This window comes from Rhododendron vialii, chromosome 6a, assembly GCF_030253575.1.
Source record: "Rhododendron vialii isolate Sample 1 chromosome 6a, ASM3025357v1".
Taxonomy (NCBI): Eukaryota; Viridiplantae; Streptophyta; class Magnoliopsida; order Ericales; family Ericaceae; genus Rhododendron; species Rhododendron vialii.
Window position 1 is genome coordinate 6,836,474 of NC_080562.1, and position 14,439 is coordinate 6,850,912.

The 14,439-nt window shown below is 42.2% G+C and overlaps 3 protein-coding genes across 3 annotated transcripts in view; all 3 read left to right on the forward strand.

Moving 5' to 3' along the window:
• The window catches only part of LOC131331252 (putative receptor protein kinase ZmPK1), a 59,510-nt gene that overhangs the window by 24,231 nt on the left and 20,840 nt on the right, over positions 1 to 14,439 (forward strand). The gene's annotated exons all lie outside the window — the stretch shown is intronic.
• On the forward strand, positions 2,133 to 3,345 carry LOC131331257 (transcription factor MYB44-like). The gene has a single exon (XM_058365140.1). It carries the CDS (start codon positions 2,261 to 2,263, stop codon positions 3,071 to 3,073), a length of 813 nt encoding a protein of 270 aa, XP_058221123.1. The 5' UTR covers positions 2,133 to 2,260; the 3' UTR covers positions 3,074 to 3,345.
• Positions 9,416 to 10,378, forward strand: LOC131328321 (WEB family protein At1g12150-like). The gene has a single exon (XM_058361277.1). It carries the CDS (start codon positions 9,416 to 9,418, stop codon positions 10,376 to 10,378), a length of 963 nt encoding a protein of 320 aa, XP_058217260.1.

A 14,439-nucleotide genomic window follows, 5' to 3' on the forward strand; every position in this document is an offset into this window, starting at 1 on the left:
GCTCAAACAAAAAAATTCAATCAGAATAGTTGACGTAACGTCCGTTTAAGTGTACTACTCTTTTTAAGATTATTGAAGTTGTCTACTTCAACTATTATTGGGACGGTGGATACTCTTTTATGATTGATTGGACTGTGATCAATAATACTGTATATTACAGTATTTGAAGATACGACGAAAAGCCTAAAAAAAATGGAAAATGAATTTTACATTCCATTTTTTGACATTTACACTTCTTTTTTTGTTTTATAGTAAAAAAGTTACACACACTTTCGATACTAAAATTCAAAAAAAGGAGTGTAGATATCAAAAAAGAGAATGTATAATTCAATTTTCTAGAAAATTTTCAAATTCTAGTACTGTGTATTCAAACCCAAATTTGCCAAGCCTCAAGTGTTAGTCTGGTTAGTTAACGAGTTTGTTTCCCCACACATTGACTAGAGTTTGATTTTTCGGGTTAAAGTGTAAGAAAGTAATTTTTTGTGAATTCTCTAATTTTGCATGGATGATGTGATTTTGACCAGATCGATGAAAAGAATAATAGAGGTTCACATGAGTTTGCCCAATTCGTTTCTTTAAAGCAAATTTGCTGTGGAGCAAGGTTCTGAATACCGTACTAGCTAGAGTACCGATTTTTTTACTGGTACGGTACGTACCGGTACCGGTAAAATACTGAGTACCGTTTCAAATTTATTGGTATCAATTTTAGTTTCCCACATAAATTAACTTATAGTATAATATAAGTATATACATTTATTTTTAAAAAAAATAGTCCGGTAGAGACAAACACCGACCAGCATTTGAGTCAAAATAAAATTAGAAGCGCAGGATACTAGATTTAAATAATACCAGTACAGGATTCATAACCTTGCTGTGGTATGTTTTGTCGTTTAGTGCCAACTCATCACGCCCAAAAACAGTTGTAGAAAAATCAAAATCAGTTTCACAAATGCCCTCCAGCCTGGCCTAGTCAAACTCCCAAAAAATCCTTCCCCACCTCCCAACGGTTCTCTTCCCCAATTTCTCCCGATAAATCCTCGCACGCCCATCTCTCATCAACTTCCAAAACGGTCGGTGATATTACTTTACTCCCATAGCCATCGCCTGCCTTTCATAACGCACACATTGATTTTTTCACTTTAAAATTTTTTCAAAAAAACAATGACAGCCCACGAGATTTTGCCAAATCCCATGGTAGGTGTACAGTACACCTCACCACATTCCGACGCGTGTTCCTCGACAGCTGGATGCTAGTAACGGCCGTGCCCGGAACCAGCTCCCCGAGCAATTATTGGGTGTTCCCCAATCACAATCAAAAAATTACGCTCCGATATCCAAATCTCTCCCCCTTTCTTTCGAAGATACAGTAGTTGCTACGTGAATGGGTGTGGAGTAAATTATTACAAGAGCCAACCTCCTATTATAGCAGTTCAAACTTAAAACTCGTTGCACAAACGGTGGCTACATGATTATTAGGCCGAATTTTTATGTGAGATTCTCATGTAGTCCTGCGTTGGTTTGAAATGGAAATTCTGGCATCATATAACCTAGGACTTTATATGTACCTAATAAATGACATTTATGTCGAGAAAATTCAAGAGAAGCGAAGTCGTATGCTGGCGACGTGGACGTACAGGTATGAAATCGTGCTTTGTGCGTGATAGATAATATTGTACTGGACGAGAACGGGTCGTCACACCCAACGTCGTCGTGTTCCATTATCCTAAACCCCCACACAATCATGTTGCATTGACAAAATTATGCATGAACCCTAGGGGTAGAAACGAGTGAGCCTAGCCTAATCAGCTTTAAAATATTCGATTACGACTCGTTTAGTAAACGAGCTTAAAACTCAAACTCGAGGTCGGATTGATCACTTAACGTGTCGAACCGTGTCTTAACGAGCCAAGTCACGAACAGCTTGGCTCATTTAAAGCTCTAACCCTAATGAATGTAGGATTTTTACAAAATTATGGAGCGCTAGTTTGGCCATGTTCCAGTAGTACCCAATAACTTTCCAGCTCCCCCACACGCTCCCAACGGTTCATTACCGGTCTCCCAACCGGTTCACCCGGTCATCCCTATCCTCTCTACCCCGTCTCTCTGTACATATCTCCTCTTTTCTATATAAATACCCTCTCCACTCGTAACCCCTCTCTTCAGAGAGAGAAAGTCGAGGCTACGCCTCTTCACCGTCACAATCCAACCCAGCCTCCGAAACCCTAATTTCCCATAAATTTATCGGTTCGATTTTCGATCAATGGCGACGAGGAGGGACGTGGATCGGATCAAGGGTCCGTGGAGCCCCGAGGAGGACGAGCTGTTACAAACCCTGGTGAGCAAGCACGGGGCCCGGAACTGGTCGCTGATCAGCAGATCGATCCCGGGCCGGTCCGGGAAGTCGTGCCGGCTCCGGTGGTGCAACCAGCTGTCGCCGCAGGTGGAGCACCGGCCGTTCACGGCGGAGGAGGACGCGGCGATCGTCGCGGCGCACGCCAGGTTCGGCAACAAGTGGGCCACCATCGCCCGCCTCCTGTCGGGCCGGACCGACAACGCGATCAAGAACCACTGGAACTCCACCCTCAAGCGCAAGTCGTCCTCCATGTCCTCCGAGGACTTCTGCTTCGACGACCCGCCCCGCCCGCCGCTCAAGAGATCCGTCAGCGCCGGCCCGGTCCTGAACGCCCCGGGTCTTTGTCTCAACCCGGGCAGCCCGTCCGGATCTGAAATCAGCGATTCGGGTCCTTGTAATATTTTCAGGCCAGTGCCTAGAACCGTAGGGGTTTCCCCTCCGGTTAACTTGAACGAAACGGCGTCGTCTTGCGCCGACCCCGTTACATCTCTTACCCTGTCCTTACCCGGGTCCGATTCGGCTGATCAGTTGACTAGCCCTACTCAGGTGGCGATGCCGGCGTGCCAGGTGGCTGCTCCGCCTCTGCCGCCGTGTCCTGTGGAGAAGCAGTTTTTCAGTCAAGAGTTTTTGGCTGTGATGCAGGAGATGGTTAGGAAAGAAGTGAGGAGTTATATGTCGGGGGTTGTGCACAATGGGATGTGCCTGCAATATGGTGGGTAGGGTAACGGAATTTGGAATTAGTGACATCGATCAGTGGATTAGGCTGTGAGCCCGGTTCGTAGAAAACCGAGTTGGGACCGGATATCTTCTTTGCTTTTGAAATCCCAAATCGTGCTATAGAAAAATAACTTTGGGTAGGTAGTGTACAGAAGAGAGAGAGAGAGAGAGAGAGAGAGAGAGAGAGGTGTGAAGTTATGTGGATGAAGTTTAAGTTCGTGTTGACAGAAAATGCCTGGAAAAAGAAGTGAAAAAATAAAGGATTTTCTTAGCTATCTTTGAATATTTTTTGTTTGGATTGAAAATGGAACAAAGAAAAAAAAAAAAAAAACGAATTTTGGAAATTTCAATGACTACATGAACATCAGCAATTCTCGAATTGATTTGTCCTCGATTCATTCTATTCTTGAATCCATTTCTCATACAGCGACGATGAGGAATTGGGTCACGAAACAGAATGACGGATGAAATCCTTAAATCAAGAAAAAGATGTGTGGAAGAGGAACTCAAATTCAAAGATGATGGAAATTGTCCTCGATTCACTATATTGATTGTTGTGTCGGTATAATACTTGAATTCAAAGATGTGTGGAAGAGAACTCAAATTCAAAGAGTACAAAGAGTGTGATAGTGAAGCTGACATGATTGTTCCGTCGGCAAACTTGTATTCAAAGATGTGTGGAAGAGAACTCGAAATCCTATCCAAATGAGTGTCAATGGCATGATCAATGGATCCGCAATTTGGATTTGATTATGCTTTGAACTTGAGAGTGTGTCCCGTAGAATCTGGAATAGGAACAAAAAATAAAAAATACTGTATAGACTTGCACAATGTAAGAAGGATCTAACGTATTTTTTTTACGTGCTGACTATTGATAGCACTTTTTCCGTGCCACTGTCAATTACCTCGTGTACGGGCCGTAAATGAATCAAATCGAGCTGAACCTTGTTAAGTTCGGCTCAGGTTCATTAAGGTACTAGTCTGGCTCAGGTTTGGCTCAAATTCAATTCGAGCTTGAACAACTTAGCTCGAGTTCAACTCGTTAAATTTTTTCAAAGCTTTGGTTCAGCTCGGTTGGGTTCGTTAGGGTACTAGTCTGGCTCAAGTTTGACTCGGGTTCGATTCGGCTTTGAATGTCTTGGCTCGAGTTCGGCTCGTTAAACTCAAATGAACCGAGCCAAGCCAAATCTAAGCTCGAATTGAGCTCGTCAAGACTCGGGTTTGGTTCGGCTCGGCTCATTAAACTCTAAAGAACCCAAACTCTCTCATTGATCGTACTATAGAATTTGGGAGAAAAATAAGTACTGAATTATATATACAACCTTAACTTTTTTTAATTTTACAAATAGACCCCTATTGAATTATTAATTAAATTTAATTAGGTTTGCGAGCTTAATCGAGCCAAATACCATTAGGCTCAGTTCGGCTCATTTACGGAATGAGCTTAGAATTGAGGTTCAGTTCGTTCAGCAAACAAATCGAACTCGAATGAGCTCTTGCCGAACCGAGTCTCGAACAGTTCACAAACGGCTCAGTTCATTTACAACCCTAGCGGCCCTCTTATGTATCTGGCCTTGTGGAACAAGCTGTGTATCTTGAATAGACGAAGTCAGTCTTGTACCATATGGTTTAGAAAAAAAAACAGTACCTCCCGTAAGTGTAGCAAAAAAACTCTACAGTTTGGTTTATAGGTTCATGATTTTTTGGATCATTTAAGTCAACCCGATGGGAAAATGACGGCTAAGGACGTGTTTTAATAATTAATACCAGCCAAGGATATTTCAGCATTAACAAATGTTCTCAGCATGTACTTGGCGGATATTAATTATCAAAACACGTTATGGGCCGTTATTTTCCTTAACCCGATTAGTAAATGGGTTAGATGGGTTGAGACTCATTATAACCTGATCAGTAAATGAGTTGAGTCTATTTTTCAGTAGATGAGTTTGGGTTCAATTTGCCAGCTGGCTCACCCTAGGTCGGAATGCAGGGCTCCTCCTTCGGCTCAGTCCAAAAGGGTTGGAATATGTTTTCAACTTTGTAGAACCTAAGTTCCAAATCCCACACATACGAGTCAATTCATTACATAAATGAGTCCAAAAGACTCCAATCCCATCACGTAGCTGATTCTCACTGCCTAACCAACAATTCCCAACCCCAAATGGTTGGCCTAGTAAGTTTACGCCCTCTTAAAATCTATACCGAGTTTTGCTCTACCTTTGATTGCGATTCCTATAAGTGCTCGGTGAGGTTGATTCACCAAAATTAGTCGAAGTACTGTTCGGCTCCGAAATGGCTCAAGCACTAAGCGAGCGTGTCAGGACTTGTCGCGTCCAATGTAAAGGACTAGATTCCCCATTTCTGATTTCGTAACCGTGAGAGCGAAAGTGTTGCAAACCTAAGGGCTGGATTGCAATATTGGTTGGTGGTTTTGCCTCTACGAGCAAGGACTTAATAATTTCCTAACCGTGTAGGAAAAGAAGTAACAACGTATAATAACTTTATTATGTCGTAATAATAAAGTTGGGGGTTGAAATAACTTTATTATGTCGTAATAATAGAGTTGGGGGTACAAGAGAGATAGAAACCCAAATTACTTGAAGAAGTAATTGAGTACCATTAAGCGTTGAGCTTGATTGGTATGGGAACCATTTTTTCTTTTTGTGAACTAGTATTTATAGGCCAAGGGTCTTCAGTTCTGCATGAGGTGGATTTTCCCGCTCTTCTCCTATGTTGACCAGTGTCCCATGTTGCACCATCATGTGTGAGTGGGTATTAACAGAAATTGAGAAAGGCTAGTGGGCCTCTCCTATTTTTTCTCTCTGAAATCGTGGGTAGTTAATGAGATAATGGGTTTCCTTTATCTCCTATTCTCGTGGGAGCTAACAGGTAATGGGCTATTTGACTAGGTCAAATGGCCATGTGGCAATTGTTACCATAAACTTCCTCTTTTTCTTCTCACAAAACTTCATTAGAAGCAAAAACAATTATGATAATGGGCCTTGCAAACAAATTAACATGTACAAGGCCTTGTTCCCATAATAAACTGATTGGGCCTCGGTTTGCCCCTCATAGAACATGGCCCAATACCCACGATTCCAATCTTTGACCAAAATGAGTTAAAATTAATTGGGCCCAATCAAGACTGCCTTGGCCCATTAACTTTAGTCCAATACATCACTACTTTTTGGTCCAATTTAATCAAAAGATAATTAAATGGCCCTCCAACGCTTGTTCAGGACTGGGTGCCAAAAACGGGTGTAAACAATGCTTCCCCATGCTTTGATCTTGTTCAAGATCTAGGTTTGTAAATTAGGACAGAGTACAGTTTTTGGCAAACCAAATGAGTTCTTATCATCAAATTTGAAAGAAAAAAGATGATTAGGCTTAGGTTTAGCCTAATATCCTTTTAAATCCTTGAACGTTTAAATTTAAAAGTTAATTAGGCTTAAACCAAGCCTAACAACTTTTCAAATTCCAATATACATCTTTAATTGGATTCGGACTCCTCACCTTCGTCTTGAACCAAATCCCAACAAATTCCGAGATAGAAACCCCATCGAAGAGTCCTATGAGCTGTAATAATCACCACCTCTTTAGGCCTAGGGAACACGTGGCATTACCCCGGGCCTTGCATTGGCCTCCATGCAGCTTTTGAAGCCGTCAGGGCTCTTCTTCGGGTCAATCAAGGGTCTTATCTCTTTAATTGCCATTTAAATTTTGAACATGAGGAGAGATAAGTGCAATGACGTCTCCTTCATCTTGTACCATCAAGCATAAAAACTCATTCTTGTCATTCTACTCTCTCTTTACATCTTCTCTGCCTCCTCTCTTCTTACTCGAAAGAAACCCAGAAAAAACCCTAACCCTCCATTGCTTCTGTCTGCGTTTCTGGTCCTCAATAGAGATGGCTACCCATAAAGCCCATGCACCACCTTCGAACCCTAACAGCCTCACTGTACAGATCCGAAAAATCTTGGCCGAGGAGCACATATCAATTACCAACGACATTCTGGTGATTGCTAATGTTGATCGGGTTGGTCTTGGCCTTGCTTTCTAGTTAGGGTTTCCTTCTCAACTCGCCCCAATGTACCCACTAGTGGAAGAGGTCCTTCCCTTCGAGTCCCTATGCCTTGATTGGAATCGATTCTCTACAGATATTCCCAATTGACTTTGGCATAGGCCTGATGCAAAGTACGTGGAATGGCTCGATCGAATGTTGGAAGCCAAAGGTGATTTGTGGAGACAAATAGGGATCCGAGATGCAATCCTCCTCAGTCAATCCCTAATTGACATGGCCTAGAATCTATTCCATGCTACCTTTTAGTTCTGGTCAGTCACAACGAACTCCTTTCACTTCAAGGTAGCCCTTATGAGTCATACTCTTTAGGATATTGCCTTTTTGACAGGCCTCTGTCCTCACGGGATTGAGGCCAACTACTTTTTGTCTCAAAAAACTCCCTACTTTGAGTACAAAGAACGTTTGTCTTTCTCCTCCTTCATAAATCGAAGATGGTGAACATGCAGCTTTTCTCATTTACTGGTTGAATAAGTTTATTTTCTGTGTCTCTGCAAATAGAGTTACCAAAGACTTCATAGATCTGGCCTATGCCCTAGCTTCGGGGCAGAAGCTGGCATTAGTCCCTTTAGTCTTGGCACATCTCTACCGTGGCATGAAAGAATTGATAAGCAACAAGTTTATTTTTGACCTCGGTCTACTGTGGATCATAACCCTGTGATTATGGTCCTATTTTCTCAAGTTCGCCCCACCCATGAATAAAAACCCATAAAATACTTGCTATGGTCTCCACTACATTGACATTCGTGGCCCCAGATATGCATTCGGCGTATATTTTATGTTTTTCTACCATGAATTTACGGGGATGGGAAAGAATTGGTTACCATTTGCAAGAGACACCGTACCTTGGTGGCTGACATGAGATGCGTCAGACCCTGGAGATGATTATGATGATCACATGGAGATCTGGACCAGCTTCTTGATCTCACGGGATCTTATGTATGGGATGGCCTTCACTCCAACAAATTATAAATGCGGAGTCGAGTATTATAATGCAGCTCAATTCGCCAAGCAGTTTGGCCTTTGTCAGCTTACTCCAGTGCCCCCATATCAGTCCTTAAATGAGGACTTTATTGATAGGCTTGTGATCCAACCGAGAGAATTGGAAAGAGTTAAGAACCTTCTCCCTGAGCTGAGGAAGAACTTTGCCCTCCATGCCTATGTTGAGCGTACTGATAAGGAGGCCAAATTTGATAGCTGGTGGAGAGGTTATATCAAGATGCACTTTTAGACTCCATACTTGGATGCCCTGACCAATCTTCTGTCCAAACCTGCTGGAGCTCTTGAACCTGGCATAATTGTACCTTACAACAAATCAGTCCTTCCCTGGTCTCAAGTGTCAAGAGGAAACGTAATTAAGAGACCTTTTAATACTTTGATCTCTTTAAGCTTCCAAAATCTGGACTAATTTTTTCTCTTCTTCTGCAGGTTCTGAAAATGTGCCAAAGGAAGTTTCTGCGATCCCCCCTGCTTAAAGATCAAAGAGGTAGTAGCCAAAAGGCAATGGCCAAAGGTATAAGCTCTTTAGCCCTTTGCTTAGTCCTTCAGAATAAGGTAATTATGCCTTTATTTCTTCTGGAGGCCTCTGAGAAAGTGGTTGCTGGTAGGATGAGAAGCAGTGCCAAGACCAGCTCTCCTAAAATTGACCCCTCAAAAAAGGTCTGTGTTCTTCTTGGCTCTGCCTCTTATGCCCTATTTGAATGCCTTACTAACCTTCCTTCTTACAGGCCACCTCTAAGGGCAAAGAAGGGCAAGCCGAATCTGCTCCGTCTAAAAAGAAGAGGTTGAGAAAGAAAACTTTTACAACGGCTGATTCTGAAAACACTGTGTCTGCCACTGAACACAATCCTATTGTAAGGATGAATTGTGACACAAATTTCACAGCATTTATGGCTCCATATTTACATCAACTTCTCCTTGTTTTCAATCCTTAGGAACTTGACGATTACTTTGAAGAAGAAGTAAAGTCAGAAGAGAAAGGACTAGATATGCCTGAGCAAGAACCCGAACATAAAGCATTCTCGAGGACTCTAGAGAAGCCTAGATCTCCAGTCATCCAGTCCATTCCGCAAATCGATCCCCTCGTTGAACCTGAGTTTGTCAATGTTCCAGAAGAGGAAAAAGACGAAGACCTGGATTCCTTGTTCAAGTCTGCCTAGGACTTGTTGAAGGCAGCCACCTCTGGTACCTCAGGCAGTGGCCTTGGCTCAACTTCTCAATCCCAGTTCACTTCAGAAGAAGTTATTGAGGCCAAAACAGCCCTCAGAATGGCTCTTCTCCAGAACTTTAAGGTAATAGTTCATCCCGCCAAAGCTTCAAACATAAAAAAGGCCATGGATGTGTTGGTAAAGTCCCAAGACTTGGAAACAGAGGAGACCTCTCTCCAGTACTTCCAGAAGGAGTTTCTGAGCATGATTAAGTCCCATGACTCCTTCACTCATGAGCTTAGCAAGGTAAACGCTAAGATGGTGGAACTGGAGGCGGTTGACGTAGAGCTTACCAAATTCAGTGCTGAATGGCTTCAGTTGAAGGAAGACATGCAATTCAATGAAGCAAGCATCATGGCCACCTCCAATGAAATTGCGGATTTGAAGACAAAACTAGCACAAGCTGAAGGTCGCCTGGTTGAACTTCGAAATGAAGCCACAATTCTAGCCAAGCAACATGATGATATGAAAGCTGGATCAAAGAGCCAGAAGATGAAACTAAACCTCTTGGTCGAAGAGATGCCAAATTTTCGTGGACAGAATGAAGCAAGCATCATGGCCACCTCCAATGAAATTGCGGATTTGAAGACAAAACTAGCACAAGCTGAAGGTCGCCTGGTTGAACTTCGAAATGAAGCCACAATTCTAGCCAAGCAACATGATGATATGAAAGCTGGATCAAAGAGCCAGAAGATGAAACTAAACCTCTTGGTCGAAGAGATGCCAAATTTTCGTGGACAGAATGAAGCAAGCATCATGGCCACCTCCAATGAAATTGCGGATTTGAAGACAAAACTAGCACAAGCTGAAGGTCGCCTGGTTGAACTTCGAAATGAAGCCACAATTCTAGCCAAGCAACATGATGATATGAAAGCTGGATCAAAGAGCCAGAAGATGAAACTAAACCTCTTGGTCGAAGAGATGCCAAATTTTCGTGGACAGAAGGAAATGGTTGAAGCCCAACTTGCCAGTTTTGACACCTCCTGGGAGAATCTCAAAAATAGTCTTGAAGGCCTTTTGTAGGTCTGGACCTCCAAAAACTTTATCTTTTGATCAGTGGTCTATAATAAATATAACTTTTGTCTCTCTTTGTGCTTGGCCTGAAACTTTTCCTTAAATGGCCAGAGGCACTTTTGGTAATTTGTGGTCTAAACTTGAGGCCTTTATGATTTTTTGCATGACAAGTATCATGGCCTTTGTTTAGGCCTTAATGGCACGTCTGCTATGGTTTGTTAGATTGATTTTCTCCAAAATCTCTCCTTTCCCATATGGTAGGATAATGATGCTTTGGGTACTTTCCATTTGTTAAATATTTATGTAAACCCCCATCTAAATCCATAAGAAGATAGATGTTACCTCTAAGGATTTTGGAAATTTGGTACGGTCCTTCCCATGTTGGGGACCACTTGCCATACCTTGAGCTCTTTTCCCCTAGGGGGAACACAGCCTTCCAAACCAAGTCACCTTCAGACAAGCTCTTCTTTCTCATACGTTTGTCATAAGATCTAGTAACTCTTCTTTTCTGAACCAACACGTGGTAAAGGGCTGCAAGTCTAACTTCATCCAAGTTCTCAAGCTCTATCAGCATGGCTTGAGTATAATCTACAGGAGTGAGGTCATGTTGATATGCTATTCTTGCTAACTTTACTGCTACCTCTATTGAAGGACTGGATCGTGTCCATACACCAACATGTAAGGAGTTATATTGGTGGCTTCCTTTTTGAAGTTCTGTAGGCCCATAAAGCCTCAGAAAGTAATTCGTGCCAGGCCCTTGGATTATTCACCACTACTTTCTCTATAATATTGATCAGAGTCTTATTAGTGGACTCAACCTGGCCATTCCCTTGTGCATAATAAGGAGTGGAATTGGAAACAATAATGTTTTGCTATGCAGCGAAATTAACCACTTGTTTTTCCATGAATATTGTACCCCTACTTACAACCAAGTGCAATCCAAACCTATGGATGATTCTTTTCTTGATCAACTTGATTACTTCTTATTGATCCACAGACTTTAATGGCACTGCTTCTGCCTATTTGGTAAAATAGTCCGTGGCTACCAAGATGTAAGTATGATTTCCAGAAGAAGAAGGATATAGTTTTCCAATTACGTCAAGGGCCCAGCCTGTAAATGGCCAAGATTTGACCACAACATGATTATCAGCTACGGGAACACGCTAAATTGGGCCATGGGCTTGACATTGCTGACATCCTTTGGAAACCTGAATACAATCCTCTAAAATGGTTGGCCAATAGTAACCATACCTTCTGATTAGCCATCTCATCTTTATCCCTGATTGATGGGCTCCACAGACTCCTTCATGGACTTCACTCATGACCCTCATGGCCTCGGAGTGCACTAAACACCTTAAAAGTAAGTCATCTTCAGAGTTTTTCTTGTATAATTCATCACCCACGAGGATATAGCTCTTCTCCTTACCTTCCTAGAGACCATATGATAAGACCTCTTTAGGAAAGAAATAATAGGTGTATGCCAATCGTTCTCGGGATTGCCATCTGATTCTACTCCTGTGAAGTCTGAATTAAATACCTCCAGTCCTAGACCTCTTCTCCTTACAGAAGGTAACAATCTATTTTGAACTGTAATGATCTTGTAAATAGTTTCTGGAGCTAATTTCAGGCTTGTTGAGGCTTGAACCAAGCTGTTGGCTTCAGTGTTCATACTCCTTGAAACGTGTTTGACAGTGACATTGTCAAAATCTTGAATTAATTGCACGGTTGCCATGTAATAAGGAGCTAAGTCCTCACTATAGCATTTGAATGTCCCTGCCAAGTGGTCGATTACAAGGTTTGAATCCCCAATAACTTTTACTTCTCTGGCCTCTAGATCCCTAAGGATTTCAAAGCCTATAACAACTGCTTCATATTCAGCTTGATTATTTGTACATGAAAAATCAAATTGAAAAGACAATTCAGTCCTTAGGTCTTGGGGAGAAATGATAATTACTCCACAGCCTAAGACCTCTTGAGTTCTTGATCCATCAAAAAGTAACGTCCAAGGAGTGAGTGATTTTCAAGAGCGCTCAGTCCTATCTCAGACTCATCGCCGATATCCATGCATGGATGATCAGCAAGAAAATCTGCTAAGACTTGGCCCTTCATAGCTTTTTGAGGGATATATTGAAAACTGAATTCCATTAGAGCTAAAGACCATTTGCCAATTCGGCCTCTCATGGTTGGTCGAGAAAACAAGTATTAAACTAGGTCTATTTTACTCATAATGTAAATCAAAACAGGAAGCACGTAGTGCCTCAATTTTATTGCTGAAAAGTACAAGGCAAGACAAATCTTTTCAATAAGAGTGTATCTCCTTTCATAATGAGTCAACAACCTACTTAAATAATAAACCGTTTGTTCCTTTCCGTGAGCGTTGTCTTAAGCTAAAAGGCTTCCAATAGAGTCTTCAACTACTGAAATGTAGAGTTTTAAAGGGTTGTTCTTAATGAGAAGCATAAGGACTGGAGCCGTTGCTAAATAGCCTTTGATCTTGTCAAAGGTCTTTTGATGGCTTGCCTCCCAAACCAAAGTGTCATGGTCCTTCAGCTTCAAGAGTTGAGAAAAAACCTGAACCCTTCCTGCTAGGTTTGAGATGAACCTTCTCAAAAAGTTGAATGAACCTAAGAGCTTCTGTAACTCCTTCTTGGTGATAAGAGGCTTAGCTTCCATGATTGCTTTGGTCTTGTTCTTGTCAACCTCAATCCTTCTATTGTGGACCAAAAATCCAAGGAATTTTCTTGTAGAAACTCTGAAGGCACATTTCAAGGGATTAACTTTTAAATCAAACTGTAGCATTCTCAAAAAAGACCCTCTCAAGTGTTCCAAATGTTCATCAAAGGACTGAGACTTAACCACGATATCATCGATGTAGATCTTCATGAAACGGCCAATAAAATCATGAAAAATGGCGGTCATTGCTTGTTGGAACAAAGCACTTGCATTCTTTAGGCCGAAGGGCATTATGACCCACTCAAAGGTTCCCAAGGCTCCAGGACACCTAAAAGTAGTCTTAGCCGTATAAGCCTCATCGATGAAGATCTGATTGTAGCCAGAATGTCCATCCATGAAGGACAAAACCTTGTGATCAGAAGCTCCATCCACTAACTGATCTACGACTGGCGTTGGGTACTCGCCCTTTGGGGATCCCAAATTCAAGTTTCTGAAGTCCACACATACTCTGACCTTGCCGTTATTCTTAAGGATTGACACAATATTAGAGAGCCAAGTAACATACCCGGCTGTGCGTATGAACCCAGCATTGAAGAGTTGTTCGATCTCATCTTTGACCTGCAAATAGACCTCATTGGACATCCTCCTTGGCGGTTGCCTGAAAGGCCTGAATTTTGGTTGAATAGGCATTTTGTGCTCTACTAGGTCTCTGGACAGACCTGGAAGCTCTTCATAAGTCCAAGGAAAACAGGACTTGAATGCTCTTAAGAGGTGGATAAACTTCTTCTTGACATCCGTTGGCAGAAGTTGGCTAATATATACAGGTCTGGGATTCTTTGAGTTTCCCAGATTAACTTCTTCTAAGGGATCTTACACGTCAGCGTTTAAATCATCCAACTTGGCTGGGGCTGCTTCAAGGTCTTCCAACCGGATTTCGTCCAGATCTTCAACCAGGTTTTCATCCTCATTGATTACTTCGGCCGCACAGGCCGAATGATCTTCCCCTGACTCTTGAATGCCCATCAGCCTCCTTTTAAGCAAGTAGGCTTCGAACTTTGACAGCGTAGCGTGAAGGGCCACACCCTTATCTTCTTTTGAAGGGTTTACTGACATTGAGAAAGGCATTTGAATGAAGCTGTAAGCGGCCTGCTTGACTCTGCGATCATAGGACTGATTAACTCTTGGAAAAGTGCATTCATTTCTTTCGCTGACTTGTTATTATGAATATGGGTTATTTTATGGCGGCCATACTTATCAAGACTTGCCACTTTCATTGGACCAACTCCTTCATCATATAAATGGGCCTCAGCATGATTAGAAGAGGTCTGGAAAGGTCTGCGGTCAGCCCATATCACCTCCACATCGTCTTGATTCCAGAAGATAAGACATTGGTGAAG